This window comes from Talpa europaea (assembly GCF_964194135.1).
Source record: "Talpa europaea genome assembly, chromosome: 11".
NCBI classification, from domain to species: Eukaryota; Metazoa; Chordata; class Mammalia; order Eulipotyphla; family Talpidae; genus Talpa; species Talpa europaea.
The window spans coordinates 75,424,241-75,445,442 of NC_140078.1; the positions used below are offsets into that span (position 1 = coordinate 75,424,241).

General features: G+C 47.7%; 1 protein-coding gene across 6 annotated transcripts in view; it reads right to left on the reverse strand.

The window, feature by feature from the left end:
• Positions 1-21,202, reverse strand: part of TRAK1 (trafficking kinesin protein 1) — a gene marked incomplete at both ends in the record, with an annotated part of 104,999 nt that overhangs the window by 18,188 nt on the left and 65,609 nt on the right. For all 6 annotated transcript variants that reach the window (XM_084248392.1, XM_084248391.1, XM_084248390.1 and 3 more), the window contains 10 exons: positions 1,643-1,879; positions 2,262-2,338; positions 6,001-6,138; positions 6,716-6,790; positions 7,547-7,677; positions 8,890-8,968; positions 10,643-10,751; positions 11,536-11,636; positions 13,762-13,878; positions 18,814-18,890. In XM_084248392.1, coding sequence (XP_084104518.1) covers positions 1,643-1,879; positions 2,262-2,338; positions 6,001-6,138; positions 6,716-6,790; positions 7,547-7,677; positions 8,890-8,968; positions 10,643-10,751; positions 11,536-11,636; positions 13,762-13,878; positions 18,814-18,890 — 1,141 coding nt within the window. The remainder of the gene's footprint in view (positions 1-1,642; positions 1,880-2,261; positions 2,339-6,000; positions 6,139-6,715; positions 6,791-7,546; positions 7,678-8,889; positions 8,969-10,642; positions 10,752-11,535; positions 11,637-13,761; positions 13,879-18,813; positions 18,891-21,202) is intronic.

The window sequence follows — 21,202 nt, forward strand, 5'->3', positions numbered from 1 at the left end:
GTGCTTCGGTCAATCTGGCTGTTCTGTTCCCCACTCTGTCGCTAATGAATCCTCTCACACGACCCCCCCACCTCTGGCCTGTACCCCAGTTCTTATATGCATAAATAAATAAATCTTTAAAAAAAAGAATATAAAAAAGAATATCTAAGTTATAATACATTGAAGGTATATGAATCTTAGAGATTTTGTTATACAGAAGATACTGCCACCAAGGAAGGGCTGCCATAGATAAGAACTTCGCTTAAGAGCAAGTATACGAAACCTAACTTCAAAGCCCCAGGCAACGGGGGACTGAATGTCACTGACTGTAACACACATTAATAAACTAATACCACTTTACTATTTTCTGGTAGTTTAGAAATGACTGCATAATTATTTCCTAGAAAGTTCCCGTGTGCGATGTTCAGCACAGTGCCTCATATGTAATAAAAACTGCAGAAACAACAACAAAAAAAAAGTTGAAATCGCTTGGAACTAAATGCAAAATGTTCTTATTTTAAGCCTCTCACCTTCAAATTCCTCTTCTCTTTTTTTAATCTTAGAGATTATTAATATAAAATGCAAGCATAGGTAAAATAGGTGGGAGTTATTATCATGGAGTCCAGAATGGTAGCTACCATTGAATATTATGACTTCAAAAGCACCGTGGTTTTGTTTTCAGTTATTTTTTGAAGTCGCACTACAATTCAGTCTTATCAATATTAAACACTAATATATTTTTTATTCTACTAACTCCACTTTCCAATATGATGTTGCATGGAGTTTATATTTATACTAATAAATAGTTCATGCCCTAAAAAAAAAAAAAAAGAAGTTGAAATCGAGAGAAACTGCCTGCCCAGAGGGATGAATCGCCTCCGAAGGTTTCACTTAGGTGGGAAGGAGGGGATGGCGTGGAACACTAAGGTTTAATGAAAATGTGCACATACTAGGAAACCTTAGTCCTATAAACACCTTTATGAACCCTGAGGAAGAACTCCTTAAGCCTCACAAAGTTCCTGGTAACCAGAAGGGTAGCTGGTTCAAGGGGTGCCTTTCTTTCCTCTTGAATTAAAAGAGCTGCGAGTTCACAAACAGTTCTGGTGAAGCAGTTTCCCAGCTGACCCAACTGCTCCTGAGAATCAATTTAAGTCAGAGAAAAAGGGTGCACACAACATTGGATGGCCAATGTTGTCATGGGGGGGACACGGGGTAGATAATGTAGGGCTTCAGGATGAAGGGGGACGACCACTACCCAGAAAGGCCCACCCCAGGGACACCCTATGTGCCTGGCACTGGCAGGGTACCCTGTACCCCATCAGATTGTGGTCACAAGAATGAGTATTCAACCTCCTCAGCCTTCCAGATATCCAGGTTACAGATGAGGTCATGAAACAATGCCTGTCCTGCAGCCCAACAGTTAGGATTTAACAAGCAAGATACCCTGGCTGCATCTTGTCCTATCTCTTTACATGGGTTAACATATCAACTATCAAAGATAAATGCAAGCCTGTGGGGTTGGTAGAACAGATGTGAGAACTGAGAGGTGTTTATTTTCCAGGTGATGCACATCAGCCTCCCTCTTCTAATTACTGGAATCTGCATTCAGTCTACACTACCTCTCCCCCCAAGATAGAAGAATTAAAAATCCCTGCGGGCTCACCCCTGGTCAGTTGACTCTGCTTCCAGGATAATGCTGTTGGTCTTGTTGTCCAGGATGACATTGCCAACGTCACTGCCGTAGAAGCTGGACCGGGGGGTGCTGACGCAGCTGGACAGGAGGGAGTTCATGGCTGAGGACTGGTTGGAGCCAGGGATGTTCATGGGGGAGGGTGTCAGAGACCTCTGCTTGACGACCTGGTTGATGTTTCTCACCGTTTCAAAGACTCGCTTCTGGTGACTAGAGAGAACGCATGTCATCCATAAATAAGCAAATGCAGGAATGACCTTGAGTTTAACCCTCTTACTCCCTCAAAGGAAACTATCAACTAAGGAGCCAAAAAACAGCTGACCCACAGTGAGCCCTCAACATCCTGCCCTCCTGTACCTTTCACGTGGATCTTAAGGTATAGGGTAGAAGTAGACAGACTTAGCACCCACTGAATTCAGGACTGTGGTTGTGTCCTGAAGGTGAAGTTAGCAGGAGTGATATATTTCCCTGCATGTGGACCTTAAGCTGTGGAAGGACTGCTGTGGTCACAGGTGGTGCCAAAGCCCAACCATCACCTGTCTGGATCACCGTGGGTCACAGGGCTCTGGGAAGCTAAAACCTAAGGCCTTACGCAATGTCTGGAGACTCGGGTTCTTCCAACTGCAGCTCCTTGCGCATCGTTCCCTCGATCTCTGCTGCCAAGGAGTCCTGGGAAAGGCCAGAAGACACAAATGAGTCACAGTTCAGGCGGGGTCTCTAAACAGGCTCATGGCCAGGCCAGTTACAGGGGCAGGATGTCCCTGTATAAACTGCAGCCCCTACGTAAGGCCCTTTGCGCCCATTTAGCTCAAGAGTCTGAAAACAGACCCTACGTCTCCTTAGCCATAGCACAGAGCTGTCACTATGGCTACCAGACAAGGTCTTATGGAGGGCACTCTGCTCCTGTGCACTCCCCACCCTGTCCCCCCACTCTAATCGTGCCTCCCCTGCAAAAGAAACTCCTCTCCCTACCAGTAATCCATGCATGGCTCATTCACCTTTACTAATCAGCTCACACTTCATCACCAGTAAGCCTCCACTCCTCCCCAAGGGGACATCCAGTACGTTAAGTTCTTGTGACATCTCTGAACAGTTAGCACCCTGATTTATGTCTTTCTCTAGCAAGACTACATTTTGTGGGTCAGGGAAGCCAGTTACTATAGCCTTCTCATCACCCTGACGGGCCAGGCCCAGAACTAAAACTCAACAACTGCTGCCTGCACTGCCAGCCACTCCTCATGGCTGAGAGAGCCTGGCAAGTGACCCCTCGCACTAGCGCAGGGAGATGCCAGCAGACCAGGTGCATGCAGGAAAGTGCACACTGAGGCCTCAGAGGGTGACACCCATGCAGGACAACTGGAAGTGAAGGCCTAGATCCATGAAAAGCCCAGAGATGGCGGTAATGTTCTGTTTCTGCCTGTCTAGTGTGGGGGCCACTGGTCACAGGTGGCTACTGAGAACTGAAAATGTGGCTGGTGAGACCCAGGAACTGAATTCTTATTGTACCAATCACAACTGATTTAAATGTGCATAACCCCTGGAGGCCTAGCAGATAGTGCAGGGGGACTGTCCAGAGCATCCATTGCCACAGGCCACCAGGGGTTATGCCAGTCTGGAAGCTGGAACCAAGTGGGGAGACTTGACAGCAGTCAGTGGGAAGCGTGATCAATAAAGGGTTAATGACCTTCCTTTTAACTTCTGGTTATGAATATGCAATTTTATTTAGCAATTATAGCCCACAGATTGCCCTTAAATACAATCCCATGGTAAGGGCTTCCCTAGGTCTGCTTGACATTTTGGTAAGGTGTTTTATTTTTCATAATACTGCTATTCAGCATATAAGCTACACTGAGAGTTTTGCATGAGGAAGGGACCTGATACAACTTAAGAGAAACAAGAAATTAAACTCCTAATTACAAAGTCATGCAGAGACAGAACCAAAGCAGAACCTGACACTTGCTTTGGCCATGACCTCCTCTGGCAGTCTGGGGAAGCCTAAGGACCCATTTTGCAGAACAGTATTTTAAAATGAATAAAATAATCAGGACTAAAAAGGAAGACGGATGTGTTGAACCAGGTACTGGAGTATTAATGACATTTATGATAAAGTAACACGCTGGATCAGGCCCCGGGACTGGTGATCACTGTCACCTTGAAGGGAAGATTAGCATAAAAGGTATTTTGAGCAACGCACAATTGAAATGCTCTATGGAGCTGGCTGTGACTTTGAATAGTGATGTCACAGGGGTGCTGACATCACTGTGGTGTATTGCCAGCCTTCACTAAATTCATGGTCCCTCTGAATCCCCTGTGATCCCAGATTAAGGACTCCTACCACAAGGCAAGGGCACTGAGGGCGATTCTGGGCCAAGTTGCTACACACTGCTTTATTCAGCAATCAGAAAGACCAGGAGCAAAAGGGGAAGCAGATCTGGGTGCTCTGCTCCCCAAACATGGGCACAGTATAAGCTTCAGGTTGCTTGAAATGCCTTTCATGCAGAATGCACTTTAAAAATAGCCATCTTCGGATGGAGCTGGAAGGGATCATGCTCAGCGAAATAAGCCAGAAAGAAAAAGAAAAATACCGGATGGTCTCACTCATAGCAGGAATCTAGAAAACTTAAAGAAGGGACCAGGAAAAAGAATAACTATAAGAAAGAAAATATCAAAATCAACAAACAACTATGAACCAGAGATACTCTATGGGGGGTAAAGGGGCAGGGAAAGGAGGGCTTGGGGTCAAAATAAGGGGGTTGTAATTGTATGGGGAATATAAAAATAAAATTTAAATTAAAAAAAATTGGTTCCAAGGTACCAAAACCATAAAATTAACGTGAATAAATATTTAATTGGTAAAAAAAAAATTAAAAAAATAGCCATCTTCCAAGACTGAGCTGTGCCAACAGCTACAGAAAAGGCAAACAAAAAGGCTTCACCTGAGCAAATATGAAAGCAGAGGCTTTCTAGAAGAAATCCCAATGCAGATATTTAGTTCTTCTTGTGTAATGGTTGAGTTTTAGGGTACAGGCTGCCTGTGAGAACAGGAGTCTCAGTGCCCAGGCAACAAGACGGCTGGGAGACCTCTGTTCCGTGATGACCCTGGGCTAAGGGAAACCAAGGCTGGGGGTGCAAACCACAGGGTCAGCCTGGAGCTGAGTTATCAGCTCCAGAGCAGGGCGTAGGGGTGGGAGTGTTTGCTCAGGGACAGAATGTTCTTTGCTCCCTTACTGGGAGTCCTGGAATCACCGGTTCACCAATCTGCCCCCCAGAGAGCTGCTTAAGGACCATGTGTTTGGGTTTGGTTCCCTTTAGATTCCAATCAGCGATGGTGGAGAGACAGAATAGAGACAGAGCTAGCCTGATGTTGATGTATGAAAGCAAATAACAAAGAGATCATGAGGAAAAGTAAATCTGAAGACGGAGGCAGGGGTGGGTGACTGAAGGAAAAGCGCCCCGGGAAAGGCCAGATTTGGAAGGAACAGAGTTGCACAAATGTTTATACAGTCATCATTTGGGGGAGTTTCTCTCAAAAAGTTCTTCCTCAGAGACAATTTGGTTTTTCAAGGAAATAGAGCCTGAGTATAAAAGTTCTGGGTAGCTTGTTCTTCAGCCAGTCTGTCGGGGCATCTAAGTCTATTAAGCGTATGCCAATTCCATGACATACCAGGCGCTGTGCTGGGGACAGGGTAGTAAAGCGTGGGGAGAGAGGAAAGAGCAAAGAAGACATGGTCCCAGCCCCCAGGGGCTTGAGTCTGAGTAAGTTCACCACATGTCACAGGGAAATGACAGGCAAAGGGGACAGTCCTGAGTAGCCCGAGTCCCGCAGAGAGAGAGAGGCCCCTCCTCAGCCATGCTCCCCTAAAGCCCAAACATGAAACAAAGCAGGCCTGGGATAACCAAAGAAGATGGTGGGGAAATAACATAAAAATGTAAAAATGCCACACCCAGTGGTAGAGACAACTATTTTTTTTTCAGAATGTGGATACTGAAATATCCAGAGAAACTGTAATAAGCCAACAAAGAACCAGCAGAACCACTGACTTGTACCTGTGAGGTGCAACCACTATGTTTAAATAGCATCTCCCAAATATCGGAGGTTCCTCCTAAATCTAGCCCCTACTAAATGTATCTTTTAAGGACAAGAGTGATAAAGATGACAGATTCAAAGCCATGGAAAACAGAGGCAAGTAGCATCAAGTGCCCTGAGCACACAAGTCCTCAGCTCCAGATCCAAGGTGCAAAATGGCCTACAGAACTCATCTCCAGACCTGCCTTCCTACTGCGAGCGCCCCTGGTGGGACGGGGAATATGGAAGAGGGCAGGCAGCTCACCATGGGGAACAGGCCTAGCGAGTGGTAGCGCCGCGAGGTGGCATTGGGCATGGTCTTGTTCCGGAGATTTTTGAGCTCCTCCTGCGCCTCGTGAAGCATCTCCATGCACTCTGCGTACTTGTCCTCCAGCTCCCGAAGCTGCAGAAGACCAAGACAGTGCAGGGCGTCAGGATCCCCGGAGCACCGGGTGCCAGCAGCCCCCCCCCCCCCCCAGGGCAGAAAGTCACAGACAGCTAACAAAAGCCCTGGCCTGGGGTGGGACTGGGGCCAAACACCAAGGAGTCCCCAAGATTCAGTTGGTATTTCACTTGGGAAAAGCTGGCAGATTAGCCATCTCCAAAAATACTAACAAATGGGTAAGTGAGATTTAAAAAAAACAACCTAAAGTAATGGGAGATGGGACAGTCAACTCTGTCATCCTTTCAAGTCACATCTTTGAACAAAGCTTCATTTATGTGGTGTGCGGGGTCACTTCACAACTATTGGCGTGTTCATTGGGAACCTGGACACTCCGGGATCCGGGCTGGGGTACAGCCCAGCCTCCCAGGCGCCACAACTGGTAATGATAATAGAGGGAGCTGGGAACTGCCTGAGGATTGAGGATGACATTTAATTCAAAGTGAAAACAGATGTTAAGGTGGACATGACCTGTGAGAGGGAGGCTGGTGTGCCCTCATAGGGACTGGGGCCTGATGAAATGAGGGGAGACTCCTACCTCGGCCGTGAGCTGCCGCTGGGCATCCTTGGCAGCCCCCAGGTGCTGGACGAGTTCTTCATTTTCCACGGCACACTGAAAACATTGCAGAGGCGAATCAGTACCTCTTATTTATTTATTTATTTTTTAAGGATTTATTTATTTATTTATACAAGCACTGGGTACAGTCAGAAGCGTGGGAGGGTGAGAGAATTCACCAGAGTCAGAGCAGGGAACAGAACAGGCAGGCTAATGGAGAAATACACTGCTGAGGGGAGCAGCGGGTGCGGAAGGAGAGGTCTGTGCGCCATGTGGGACCCTCGCCTGCGGCCGGGGATCGAACCGGTGTTGCAGAGGCTGCGGGCAGCTTCGCAACCCAGCGCTCAACCGCTGCGCCACCGGGGAGGCCCGAATCAGTACCTCTTTAAAGAGACTTAGAAGAATCCAACTTTTATCCTCTTATTACAAGATTCATTGTGATCTTATCACATCTACAATGAGAATTTTGTCTTTTATATTTTTATTTTACTTTGAAGGCAAAGTCTTCCCACCAGAACATGCCGGGTGCCCTGCATAAGAGCAAATACTTGGCTAGCTTTTTTATCAGTTAATTTGTGAAACTCGGTCTCTACAGCATTTTTCTTAGTGAATTATATTCACCTACAGATTATTCTCAGATTATAAGTGGTGAAAATATGATCTCCTTATAGAGGACAACCAGTTTTATACTCTTGAATTCACCAAGGTTTTTCCCCACAGGGGCAGCACAAACACCTAAATATAGAGCTAAAGGGGCCTGTCACTGGGGTAAGTGCCCCTTTCGGGTATCCACCAGAGAAATGGGAACCTTACAGCTTTTGCCTTCTTCTGCAAATCAACTATTTGTGACAGCAGGTGTGTGATCTCCTCTTGCTGGCGGGCGGCATCTTCAGTTTTCTTGGCCAATTCTTCCGAGATGTTGGCAATCTGCACGTTGGCATCCCCTTTGACCAAGAAATACCACAAGAGTTAGTCAGAAAACCCCATCTGCAGAATCAGAGGGAATGGTTTCTCTGTCGTTTGTACAAGAAAGAACCTCCTTATGACAATATGGGGTGGGGGGGGGTCCTCGAGGGGCAGAGTGGAGAGGGTAACTATGGAAGGGACCTTACGAGAATACCCTTGTTCCTCTGGCTCAATCTGTCATGAGAAAGAACCCAACCTCCCCGCGATAGCCCCCAGGCCCAGTGTCTGACCCCACTGACCCAGGTGGTGTCCCCAGAAGAGATCAGGCAGGCTTCAGGAGTCAGCGGGAGGTGGTTCCCCAACAAAGGTGTCCCTAGCCAAATCACCATGTTCCACACATAAGCAGCTCGTGTTATTAACAGGAAGCCCTGCTGCACCCTGTTCTAGAAAGGAACTACTGCCGCGCCCAGTGCTCTTAGGTGTCTTCAACCCATATGCAGACCCAGAGCTCATTCTATTAGATTTCAACACAGGGTGTGATTTATTTATTTAGTATCTTGCTGAACTCAAAATAACCTGTCCTTTGGTCTTAAATCGCAAACATATAACAGAGAGGGTGGGGGAAGTACTTGCAGGGTTTGAACAGCCTGGGTGTGAACTGGGTAGGTCCACTTAACATGGTTTTTCTTATAAACAGACTGATAGCGATACATCCAGTACAGCACTATAAATGTATTTTCTTAACATTTTCTTTTCTCTAGCTTACTTTACTGTAAGAATACAGTATATAACACAAAATATGTGTTAACTGTTTCTGTTATCAGTAAGGCTAAGTTTTGGGGAAGTCAAAAGTTATACAAGGGTCTGTGCCCTGCAGGAGGGGCGGTGCCCCAATCTGTGTTGTTCAAGGTTCAACTGTATTTGCAAAGCTGAGACTGTAGCTGGGCCTAACATGGTCATTCAATAATTCCAACATTCCATTAGAAAGCGAAAATTAAAATGAAATATCCATCTCATGAGAAATTAAGACAACGTGATTCTGACAGCCTAAGCACAAAATTTGTCATAAATCAGGGTGAGGGTGGCCACACAAGAACAGGAAGGTTCTGGTTTTAAGAGAAATGTGACTGATCCCCAGGCTGGCGGAAAGACTACTCTTCATCAACAGCGGTGCAAATCTGCCTAGTGACAAAGACAGCAGATGGACAGAGTAAAAGGAGGCAGTAGTGGGCAGAGAGCCATGGACATACTCAGCTCCTTTACACAGTCGTTCACCAGCTGCTGCTCTTTCTCTTCGTAGGTGATGGTCTCTGTCTTCAGCTGGCAAGCCTGTGGATGAGACTCAGGTCAGGGGCCCGGCATGGATTGGTGGGGCAGGCAAGGCTGGGCCATAGAGCAAGGTCTAGGAGGTCGTCCTTTGTCATCTCCTCACCAGTTACCTGCGGTACCCTCAAATACAGAAAACCAACCGGAATTCCTTCCCTGCTTAAATGAATGAATCTGGGCTTTTCAAAGCTGGGAAAGGTGCACCACTAGAGGGCGCCACAGAAAGCAACGTGCTCTCTGCTCTGGGAAACCACAGACCTGCATGGGTCTGTCTATTCATTTGTGTGGGTCCCAGCTCCTAGACATGGAGCTCTAGGACCCTGGGGACATGCAATCTTAACAGCACCTCGGGTGCAGCTCTGCCTGCCACAGGCGTTCTGGAGATGACAACAATGGGCAATGCTTCCCATGAACCTACTTTGTGCCAGGCTTTGTCCTATAAGGCTCTGGGTGGCGTTAAACCCACTGTATTCAGCTGAATAAAAACTAGGTACAGTATGAAAGCATTAATATTCAAAGACCCAAGAGCTATCACATGACTCTGGATAATTTGTCCCAGCTGAAAAGGCAGGAAGATAGAGATCTGAGGCCTGAAGAAAACGACCCAGTTAGACCCTGGCCCCACAGTGATACTGCACTCCGAAGGCTAGCTGCGGTGGCCGGAATCTGTGGCTGGGGCAGGCTCCCTCCACCTGCTGTAGATGAAGACTGACAGAGGGGCTCATTGCCCTGTGCAGAGCTAGAATACCTGCCTGCGGCAGACGCTGGGAGGGGAAGCCCCAAAGTGGAATGGGAAGCCATGGGCTGTAGTCCTGCCCCCCATTAGAACATAAGAGCATCCTGTTAGGCCTAGATGTGAGGGTTTTTCCAATATGTGGGCAGCCCAAATTTAAACGCTGGCTAGAGAGCATAAGCTCACTGATTATAAGTCAACAAGCACTCAATTGGCACGAGCCTGCGTTTCCAGAGAGGGACAGTGAGGGAAGTAACATGGGGCCTGGAGTCTCAGTGACTTGCCAATCTTGGCTTCCTTCACTATCTGGCACAACCTAAGGAAATGAAAATACCAAGCAGCTGGGTCCTAGTTTCCTCATTGTAAATGAGAATCAGAGTCACCAGCTTTCAGCCTTGCAAAGATTTTCAAAAAAGGATGCAGGCAAAGTGCCTACCAGTGACCAGCCCATGAGACAGACACTCCAAAGCATGAGTCTGCAAGCTGTGCCAGCTTAGCCTTCTTGACTGTCTAAGGAGTGTTGTCTTCAAGATCCCATGTACTATTCCCTTAGAACTTGACGCAGCAACAAGAAAATGAGGCTTCCACACAAGAGCCTGCAAGTCATGTCTGCGGCGCTGAGAACTCATGGATAGACCTGACTGCGGGAGCTTGGGTGCTGATTGTGAGGGGGGAGGGTTTGCCACTCTGGCCACAATTATGCAGCCATCACAAGCTGCATAATTCACGGGCGCTCTGCTCCAGCCTGGCCAGTGTGTGCTGACTTGAGAAGCCAGACCTCTGGGTACTTGAGGTTCCCCTGCTGGGCACTGGGTGTAGCTGTGAGCTAAGGTGAGGCGGCTGTTCCAAGGACTGTGGGCTTTGTAACCATGGTTCTTCTGGCCAAATAAGGCAGACGGGCCACTACCCTTCTAGAAGGGGCAAGAGCAGGGAGTATACTTCACCTCAGACCGAAGTACAACGTTCTCCTCCTCAAGGTCCTTAAGCTTCTTTTGAAGTGAATCCAAGTGAAAGTAATTCTGGACTGAGGATGAGGACTCATTTCTCTTTAATCTGGGGGAGAAAGTGCCTTCACTTTCCAGGGGGAAACATTTCCTCCCACCCCCCCAGAGGTCATGGGGACTGCCCCGCTCCAGGGAAGCCAGCGCCCACTGACGCACCGGTGCCACCACATCAGACCTTTTGTACAATTTGCAGTTGCTGCATAACCTTCAGATTCAGGTGAATCAACTTATCTGAAGCCTGCATAACTCAGGAGAGCCTGGGAGTTTGACATTTAACACTCCCACATGCAAAGAACTGTTTTAAGCACTTTGCATATAACTCAATTAATGCTCATGACCCTAGGAACTGAAAGTATTATTATTATTCCCACTTTACAAGTGAGGACACAAGCACAGAGAGGTTAAGCAACTCAGCCAAGAGCACACAGCTAGTGAGCCACTCTCCTCCAAGCGCAGATCACTGGGCTTCTAGGGTCTATATTCCTTACAGGGGGCTTGCCCGACTCTCTCAGAAGCTTATCTTCTCATAGTCCGTCAGCTCCTCTGACTAAAGAATCTCGTATTATCCTCCAACAGCACCGCCCACCCTGCCACCCATGAACATGCCAGGCCAAATCAACCTAAACTGGCAAATAAAAGCGAAGACCCAGTAAGAGGAAAAGTAAACCCTGTCTTTCCAAGGCCCACTAAAATATTATAATCAATCTGTTCAGGCACTTGGAGATGCCTGGCTTGGAGAAGGCTGGGAGGAGCTGACCTGCACTGCTGGCAAAGGTGACCTTGCCCAGGCAACCCAAGGCCACTGCCCACAGTGCTGGCTCCCTGGGACTTACGGTGTGGAGCAAACGGACTCGGGCTCGCTCTCCTCCGCGGCTCTGGTGTAGAACTGAAGCAGCTCATCCTTCATGGACAGCTCATGCTGGAGCTGAGACACCTGCACACAGACAGAGGGGTGCCTTACTCGCTTCCCAAACATGACCATGCCCCAACTCCTGCTCAAACACTTGCCGCTTAATGCCAAGATCTTAAAAATTCATCATTAAAAGTGAAGCATTTAATTGTGCTTTTCAAAGAAAACTAAGGGTTCAGTTTGAGCCTGTTTAAGAAAAATACTATCAATTACTGCTTGGAAGAAAACCCTGTCAAAATTTATAATTTTTCCTTGGGTACAGAGCTAAGATGACAAGGCTCTGGAATGATGATTGGGGAACAGGCAGTTTATGGGTTTTGTAAGTAACCAGATGACCAACCAGAGAAACAGATCATGTTAACAAATGAAAGAAGAAACCAAATGCCCCCTGGGACCAGCACCCTGGCACTGCCAGCCCTGGGTGGGTAGCGACAAGCAGCTTGTCAACCCTCCTGGCTTCAACACTTGGAGAAGCTCTCGGCCCCACCCTGTGACTGCTGCACCCTCCTAGGCTACCCTATTTCCCGTCCCCGTGGCCAGACTGAGCAGACCTTGCTCTGCAATCAAGGGTCATGAGATAGGAATTTCAGATACTGGAAGAAAAGAGGCGGCCACCAGACATGGGCCATACCAGCCCCAGCTAGGTCGGCTGTGCAAATCACACTGAAATAAATAAACCCATGTCATAAACATTAGCCCTTGCCTTATCACCAGTCAGCCCCGATGAACAGGAACCAATACTGGAGGTGAGAACTGCAGCTATTTTCATGTTCTTATCTCTAATTTGAGTTGGGGAGGTGTCTGCTTTATCCCAACTTTTCTACACAACATAGTGAACATATTATGTCTTCCAGAGAGATAGATGGCTTTTGCTTCAACACCTAGACTGATAATTGAATGATGTGCCAAAGGGAACATATTTCAGATTCGATGCTTTTCCAATGGGAAAAAAAAAAAGTATCTCCACTCCCAAAATTATAGGATGCAATTGGTGTGAATGGAGGAAACGCCAAGTAAGGGCAGCAGCACAGGGGACAAGGATGACGACTTACTGGCTCTGGGGTGGCAAGTCCCTCTGCTCAGAAGGGGCCAAGAAAGCGGCCAGGCTGACCTGAGAGAAGGGGATTCAGGTCACGAAGCTGGGGGCAGGGAAGGTACGGTCAACTTCGTTCCTCCTGATCATCTTTTACAGAAAGTCCGGGATTAAAGCCTTTCTTATAGAGTGGCAACTCTATTGCATCACATTAAAACTATAATTAAACTCAGAGAAAAAGAGCTGGTGATAGCCTTCGCAAGGAAAACATTTGAATACATCTCAGGACATGCTGAGGCATCCCTCCCAAGAGTTTCTGGAAGAAAATAAGGGAGGAGAAACAAGCAGGAGGAAAGCAAGATCCTCACAGTTAAAATCCACTTTGAAAGAGCAGCTAGGATGATAAGGAAGAAGCTAAAAAGCGGGGGCTGGCGCTGAGCATGTAACCCCTGCCCTCCCAGCCCCGTCTGGCCCTGCAGGCATCCTCCTCCTGCCCACACCACACCCCTTCCAGAAAACCCGTGCTGCTCCTCCAAAACCCGATCCCTTAAATAAGCCTAAAGCTTTCACATCCCCACCCCTCTCACCACTGATGCCCATCAGCCAAGATCTGTCGCATGGAAATAATAGGGTTTCTATCATGAAAACAATACACTACTTTTTGTTTTGTTTTACAGACACAAAATTATATTGTAAGGATGAATGTGCAGTCGCTGCTTTACTCTGCAGCCTAGGCTGCCTCCTGACAGGCTCCTTTTCTGGCCCGCCCACACGCACCCCATGCGGGATTCCCTGCTCATTGTATCAGTCTGCATGAGCATTTGCCAAGTGCTGTGTGTCTCCAAGCCTATGCGACAGTCTGGACTCTTGGAGGGCAGGCCCTGCCTGGGACTGGGCACTATGGGCCTCCTGACTGCGTGGGGCTGTTCCCAGCCCCACCATCGGCCCACACTGTCGAAGGGAGACACAGTGAGCAGGGCAGTGGTGGAAGGCTGCTCTTAGCACTGGGCTCCGGGCCTCGTGAGGGTCCTTCTGACTGGGTCCCCACCCATCGCTTCCTCCCAGTGCACCTGTGGCTCCCTAGCCCTGCAGCTCCCCAGCCCCGCCACACCTTACCTCCTCTCTGATGTGTTCCACTTGCTCTTCCAGCAGCTCGTTTCTCTCGGTTAGTGTCTTGTTCTTCTTCAACAACGACTGGCCAATCCGAGCAGCCAATTCTAAATCCCGCTCTTTCTATAAAAGGCGAGAGCAGAGATTCAAAAACCCTGTGTGTCTTGAAGGAGCCAGCGGTGCTCAGTGTTCACCGATGAGGACAAGGGTGTTTAGAAATAACAAAGGAATTAATAATTCATCATCCGTGTCAGCATTCAATACCCTGATAAAGAGAAAGACGCGAAGCCAGCGGAATGGCCGGGAATGACACGCACCTCAAGCAGGAGAGGGAACCTGCAAAGCTAATGGAACAATAGCTTTCGGCAGGAAAAACATGCCTCTGAACACAGTTTTCTGCCACTGCTGAGTCCTGGGTCATGGCGTGGTGCCACCTCTCCACCTGGGGCCTGGCTATTGCATCAGGGGACCCAGCACCAGGAAACGTAACTATGTGCTGGAGGAATGAACACACACATTCCACAGCGCTCTCACAATAAAGTCAAGTGCTGACCCCGACACGCAGCCTCTTCAGCACACGTGAAGCTGGAATTTACTGAGTTCCTTCTATTTGCCTTGCAGGAACAAAAATGCTTGTTGGCTCTGAACTATAACCACAGGTTTCTTTTCCTAATGGAGGTTACACAGGCTTATATTAAAAAAAAAAAAAAAAGCTTTCAAAATAGAGAGGCACTGCACAAAGCTGGCAGACTTCAGAGACAGACTGTGTTAAGGTGCCCCCATTAGAATTTTCTGTTGGCTCAGCTGATGGCAAAGCACAATGGAAGAAAATCTTCAGGGGCACATGAAGACACAGCTGCTTCACGAGACGTCCTCAACAGTGGGGGCGGTGGGTAGACATCATCACCGAAGCAGACTGACCCACCCTGCTGGAGGGAATATTAGCCACTGTGGTCAGTTCGACTACCTCACGATGGCTAGAGGAGAAGGACTATGGACAAGTAAATTATTTCAGAAGCTTATACTAATTATTCTCTCACTTGGTATAAAGCGTGGCTGAATGGGAACAGGTAGTTTAGAGCAGAAGAGAAGCTGGGGAGAAGGCCTACCTGATCAGCTATCCACTAACCTTGTTAGCTTCAGCTTAACAAGGACTAGGTACATTCTAGTTTCTCAAAACACAGGTTAGAACTTATTGATAGGTTGAGAATTAGTTGAGTAATAGCAACTGACATTCTTCTCAGAAATGGTGAAAGGTGGGGTTCTAACTGAACACCCCGGGGGACCCAGTTCCCTCATCTGTTGGATGGGGGAGGGTGGAGGAACAGGCTAGCTGAGACACTCTTAGAATGAAAGAGCATTCCAGCTTTTTGATTGAGTTGCATAATTAAAAAAAAAAAAGGCAGCTTTTATTTCTAATTTCTTACACATCCACCAAATTATTCAATGCAGTTACAGCAGACCCTTCTTATCACAGGAGTTTTAGTGAATTATGAGCAGAGCACTTGAGGCCCATGCAGAGTTCAGGAAGACTCTGGATTCCACGATGACCTGACTCTCCCCCGAAGTCTCCACAGTCCCAAAACCCGTAACTGCTGTCCCACTTGACAGCAGTGTGACCCTAACTCAGATCTTTAAAGTTCTCAGACCAGTACCCAGCGGGGCTTCCTGCTCATCAGGCTGCAGCCTCGCTCGTCTGTGTTGCCATCAGGTATTCAAGCTGCTGAGTTCCAACAAGCTCAGACACTCTGTAGGCCGATTCCACTGCAAACAAATCAAGTAAAAACAGTAATAGTGAAGACCAGCTGGGTCAGGCCTTGCTAATACTTGAAGGATGTTCGGGGCTCTTGTTGGCACCCACAGCCAGGTCCTAAGAGGGATGGGCGCCAGGTGGGCAGAACACGCTTGGCACTGAGCACAACACCCACGGTCCTCATCCCTTCCCATTACACCCCAATATCTCAGGTCCCAGGGCCTCCTCAGCTCCTTGCCCCCCAGGGGAGCTCTCCCCTATCACCATGGAAAATTCAATCTTCAATAGAAAGAAATCTTTCTATTGCAGAGTCTCTGTTTTTTCTCCCTACTTTTACCTAAGGGCACAGGCTGGTGGTGTTTCTCCTTGAGAACAGGAACGAAAAGAACTCCCCACTTCTCATAATCAGCTAATTTATGACCAATGTTTACTTCCAAAAACAAGAAAAAGGCGAGGAAATGACAGACTCAACTACAGTGAGACTGAGAGACTGCCAAGCAATAATTTAGGCCAATGGAGATAAGCTATTTGAAGAATTGGCTTTTTTACTCCCCAGAAAACATGGCCAGGTGGAGCTTGTGGTAGCTCGGAGAGCTCTGCTCTGTCCCCCCCAACGTGGCTTTGCTTACAGAGACTGTACAGGCACGTCAGCCCCTCTGCCAGCAAACGCTGTGCTGCCCGACACGCCCCTGGAGATGGAGAGCAGCCTGCCTCCCACACTCAGCAGCTGACTCATCTCATTCACCAATTCAGGCTAAAAGCATGACTAAGGGGCCCTGGAATAACCCTCTCCAAGAAAACGGGGGAGGAGGCATGCTTTGCCCAAAGGTAAATTCCCAGCAGCAGTGAGTCAGGGCAAGCCTCGGAATCCTCTTCCTCTTAAATCCAGACACAAACTCTCCTCCCTGGCCAAGGGCCGGGTTTTGGTTATCGTGTGCAGGTCCCCGGCCTGAGCGCCCAGCCCGGGTGGGACAGGCGTGCAAGCCCAAGCCACGATGGGACGGATGGCAGGGAGGCCAAGAGAAGCACGACACAACCATCCCACGGCTGGGCACCAGACTTGAACCAGGAAGCCCGCCTGGTTCCAAAGAAGGGCCTTAAGGCAGACGTGATTCTTCTCAGGACAAGAATGGTGTTACAATCGAAACAAAGACAGGCACGCACCCTGCCAGGATGAGCTGCTGAAAATAAAACCAAGAAGGCACAATAAGAGCCACCTGGAGAAACGCCCCACAAGTGTCCAGCAGCTCAGGAAGGGGACTGGGTGTGTGTTTCGGGGACGGTGATACAGAGGGCTTGGAACATGGACGCTGCGAGAATGAACAGAAAAGAGAGAAACTCCAGTCTCACTGCTGAGGCTCCTGGAGATTGAGGGGTGGCCCTGGGACAAAAATAAAGGTACAGACGTGGGTCCCCTCTCAGGAGCGTGGATGACTGATTGGCTATGGAGTGAGGAGCGGATGCTGGGAACTCTGGAAGATCTGGAGAGAGGGCAGTGGTGAACCATTTCAAGTGAGTGGTGCCAACCAAGCCAACCTCCCACATGGTGAATGCCAGCCGTCCAGATGGCTGCAGCTGGAGAGCCCCCCAAGGCCTGGCCTACTAGGCCGAGCCAATGCCTCCCGGCACAGCCAGAAACCAGGACCACTTTATCTGGGGCTGAGGAGTTTGTGATGTATCTGATGTGTGGGTGGTCAAGGGTCTCAGCTCCTGACCCCACTCCACTCAGCTGGGCCTACTGGGGAGTGGCTGGCCTTGGGGCGTGGGGGGTGGGGGGTGGGCAGGTGAGTCCTCAGGATCTCAGAGGGAACTGAAAGCTGGTGTGAGAATGTAGGACAAGCAGAAGGGAGAAAAACAGGGAAGGAGACAAGGAAACAAGGTGAAAGATGTCCTCCTTAAACCTGTGTCTCCCCACCCCTGCTTGGCCCTCTGTCTATGTTTCAACCTTGTCCTACCACTGCCTGAAAATGCTAACAATGGTTTCTGGCTCCCTCCTTATTCCCCTTTCTTCCTGGAAGGGCTAATGAATAGTCTCTATTCTGGAGTACAGACAAGAGGCTAACAGTTTGCATCTGTGCATTGAAGGGTTGGTGGGGATCAGGGGTGGCGTCAGTCTAAAGAATTCGATCCATACTTATTAAGAACCTACATACCCTGGTCTGTTCCAGGCACGGGACACACACATGAAACCCCTATTTCTATTTTTTTTTTTTTTTAAGATTTATTTATTTATTTATACAAGCACTGGGTAAAGTCACAAGCGCGGGAGGGTGAGAGAATTCACCAGAGCCAGAGCGGGGAACAGAACAGGCAGACTGACGAAATACACTGCTGAGGGGAGCAGCGGGCAGCAGAAGAGGTCTATGCGCCATGAGGGACCCTCCTCCAGTGGCCGGGGAGCAGCCGGGGATGGAACAAGCGCTGCAGAGGCTGCGGGCAGCTTCGCAACCCAGCACTCAACCACTACGCCACCGGGGAGGCCCCAAAACCCCCATTTCTACAGTACTTTATTGCACCTTAATTCTCAACTGCCAACACGCTGCTGAGAAGAAATTCAGAAAATTACAGCCTCTAAAATACCAGCTGCTCAACTAATCCTGAGCAAGTTCCCTAAGTTTTTCTTGCCTGGCTTATTTTGGTCATTTCCATGTTGACACTGCATAACATTCCCTTAACCCGACGTAAATTAAAAAAACAAATAAACAAACCACATTATAAAGGTATAGATAATGAAGCATTTTTTTCAGACATTTTTGTGGATACACTTAAAAATATATTGCAGTACATGTTTTAAGGATTTCGTTTAAACCTTAAGGTATTTATTTATTTAGATTTATTTATTTATACAGGAACTGGGGTACAGTCAGAGGCACGGGAGGGTGAGAGAATTCACCAGAGAGAGAGCACAGAGCAGAACGGGCAGATGGACCCTAGACACTACTAAGGGGAGCAGCGGGCGAAGCAGACAGGAGAGGTCTGCTGCACCATGTAGGAATCTCCCTGGCCGGCCGGGAATCGAACCCGTGCTGCAGAGGCTGTGGGCAGCTTCATAGCGCGGTGCTCAACTTGCTGCGCCACCGCCACTGGGGAGGCCCTAAACCTTAAGGTATTTAAATGCTGCCTCTTTTGTGTGATTAATGCAGTCCTTCTTAAAATACCTTTTACAAAGTTACAGTTACTGAGCCGCTAAGTTACACCCCCAGAGGGGGTATAAGTTATATTACAAAATAAGTCATATTTACAAGTTATATTTAACTAATATAAGTCAATTACAAATGATTCGTTGCCTTCCCCAAAACTCTTACCTCCTCAAGAAGCCGAGTGACAGCGTCTATGTCATTATATGTCTTAGTCATCTGGCCAACTCTTTCGGCACATAAAACTGCAAGAAACAAAAAATGACAATGAAATCACTGATGACAACAACCTGCCAAACAAATGACTCATAGAAAGTAGAGGCTCTAGTAACACTGTTGTATATTTGAAAGTTGCTAAGAAAGGACTTTGAAAGTTCTTGTCATAAGGAAATTTGTGGTTCTGTGTGGTGACATGCTCACAAACAGAGTGGCAATCCTTTCCCAGTCTATGCAAATCCCACTCACGCTGCACACCTGAAACTAACCTAATGTTACATGTTCACTATAGCACCACTGAAAGGGGGTGGGGGCCGAAAGTTGTGTCTATCTATTAGGAACAAAGAGTCGTTGGCTTTGCCAAGTTCAACTCACTGGCAGGGTTTCAGAGAAGAGCCCCAAGCTTTACAGGGGCAAGGGGAGAAGGAGTTGATTTCTAATGTCTACAAAGCCTTGACAGGGTGTGTGTGTGTGTGTGTGTGTGTGTGCGCGCATATGCATATTTAGAGGTGGTGTTGAGGCAAGGTGCTGGAACTGGCTAATTTCTTTTTTTTTTTTTTTTTTTACTTTTGTAATACATTTTATTTTTATATTCCCCATACAATTGCAACCCCCTTATTTTGACCCCAATCCCTCCCTTTCCCGCCCCCCACCCCCCATAGAGTGTCTCTGGTTCATAGTTGTTTGTTGATTTTGATTTTCACTTTCTTATAGTTATTCATTTTCCTGGTCCCTTATTTAAGTTTTCTAGATTCCTGCTATGAGTGAGACCATCCGGTATTTTTCTTTTTCTTTCTGGCTTATTTCGCTGAGCATGATCCGTGGAACTGTCTAATTTCTAAAGGCACAGCCCCCAACTCCCCAAATGGTCTCAAATCCAACGCTGTGCAACCAGTTTCCTATCATGAAAACTGAGCATCTTTGTTCTCCTTCCATTTGATTTTTTTAAATCCATGCCAAAAACACTATTATTAATACTGCTCTACACACACACACACACACACACACACACAGATATTTCATTACTAGATAAATGACTGTGGTCATGAAAGGCTGCGTGCAGCCACTTTAGGACTGTACGCCTTTGTTCTCCTTCCACTATCTCCAGTTGTGCGGTGAAAGAAGGCTTTAGTCTGCTGAAAAATCTCAGGGTGGTTTTATTCTAAATCAGCGGCAAGGAATAGATTTGCAGTTCAACAAACACCAAGAAGGTGGTGGCAGGGGCTTAATTCCATGGAGGAAGGAGTGACTGCAAATAGATTTAAGGTCAAAATGTACAATTTTTTGAGACCTGCCACTGTTGGCTAAATTTTAACTTCTCAGTAATTCTTCTTAACCTAGACTCTCAAGAATAATTCTTTAAGAGTTGCAGACTTGGTTCAGCTTCGCACTGACCCATATTTAGTAACAGCCCATGCAAGGCATTTGGGAACTGAAGTGTATTACTAAGCCAGCTCGGTAGCATTACTAAAGACACACTGCAACTGGAATGCAATAGGTCTCTAAATATTTTATTAAATGCAAGTAGAGATCATCCTAGGGAATGAGCTCAGAGAAATCTGATCTGTTAGAATGATTTTCTCACTTAAGGAGAAGACCTGAAATCTGGTTCCAAATTGGAAACCCAAAGAACACAGAGCTCTCAAGAACCAGGAGGGGGCCTCCCTGGTGGTGCAAGGGGTTAAGTTGCAGCGCTATGAAGCTATCTGCAGCCACTGCAGCATGAGTTCGATCCCGGCCAAGGAGTTACCCACAGGGAACAGCAGACCTCTCCTGTCTCGCCCGCTGCTCCCCTCAGCAGTGCATTTCAGTAGATCTGCCTGTTCTGCCCTCCACTCTGTCTTTGATGAATTCTCTCACCCCTTGCACCTCTGGCCTACACCCCAGATCTTGCATGCATAAATAAAAAAATCTTAAAAAAAAAAAAAGAACCAGGAGAGAGGGGGTTCCTCTTCCCCTTCCTCCACCCAACACTTCACTGCAGGAACCCTGCCTGCTGGAGGAGAGTGCATGCTACCCTGCACCTTCCTTCCCTGCCCCTCCCATAGAGCTGCCAGGCCAGGGAAAGGCAAAAAAGATTTATAAGGGTTGCTTTATACCAGAATTTAATTGAATGTAAATGGAGTCCAGTTAAAATTGCTCTAAATAGTTCATCAGCTCTAGGTCAGGAGACAAACTTAAGATACACATTGAGGTCAGGGGTTAGTCTTAAAGCTGTACCCTGTCCTACAGACACAGACAGAGGAGCCCTGCAGCCAGGCTGACATTGGAGGCACTGACATGTCCATTCCATCAACCAGAAATGGCCCACTGCAGTTACAAATGGCCTCTGTGTAGAAAC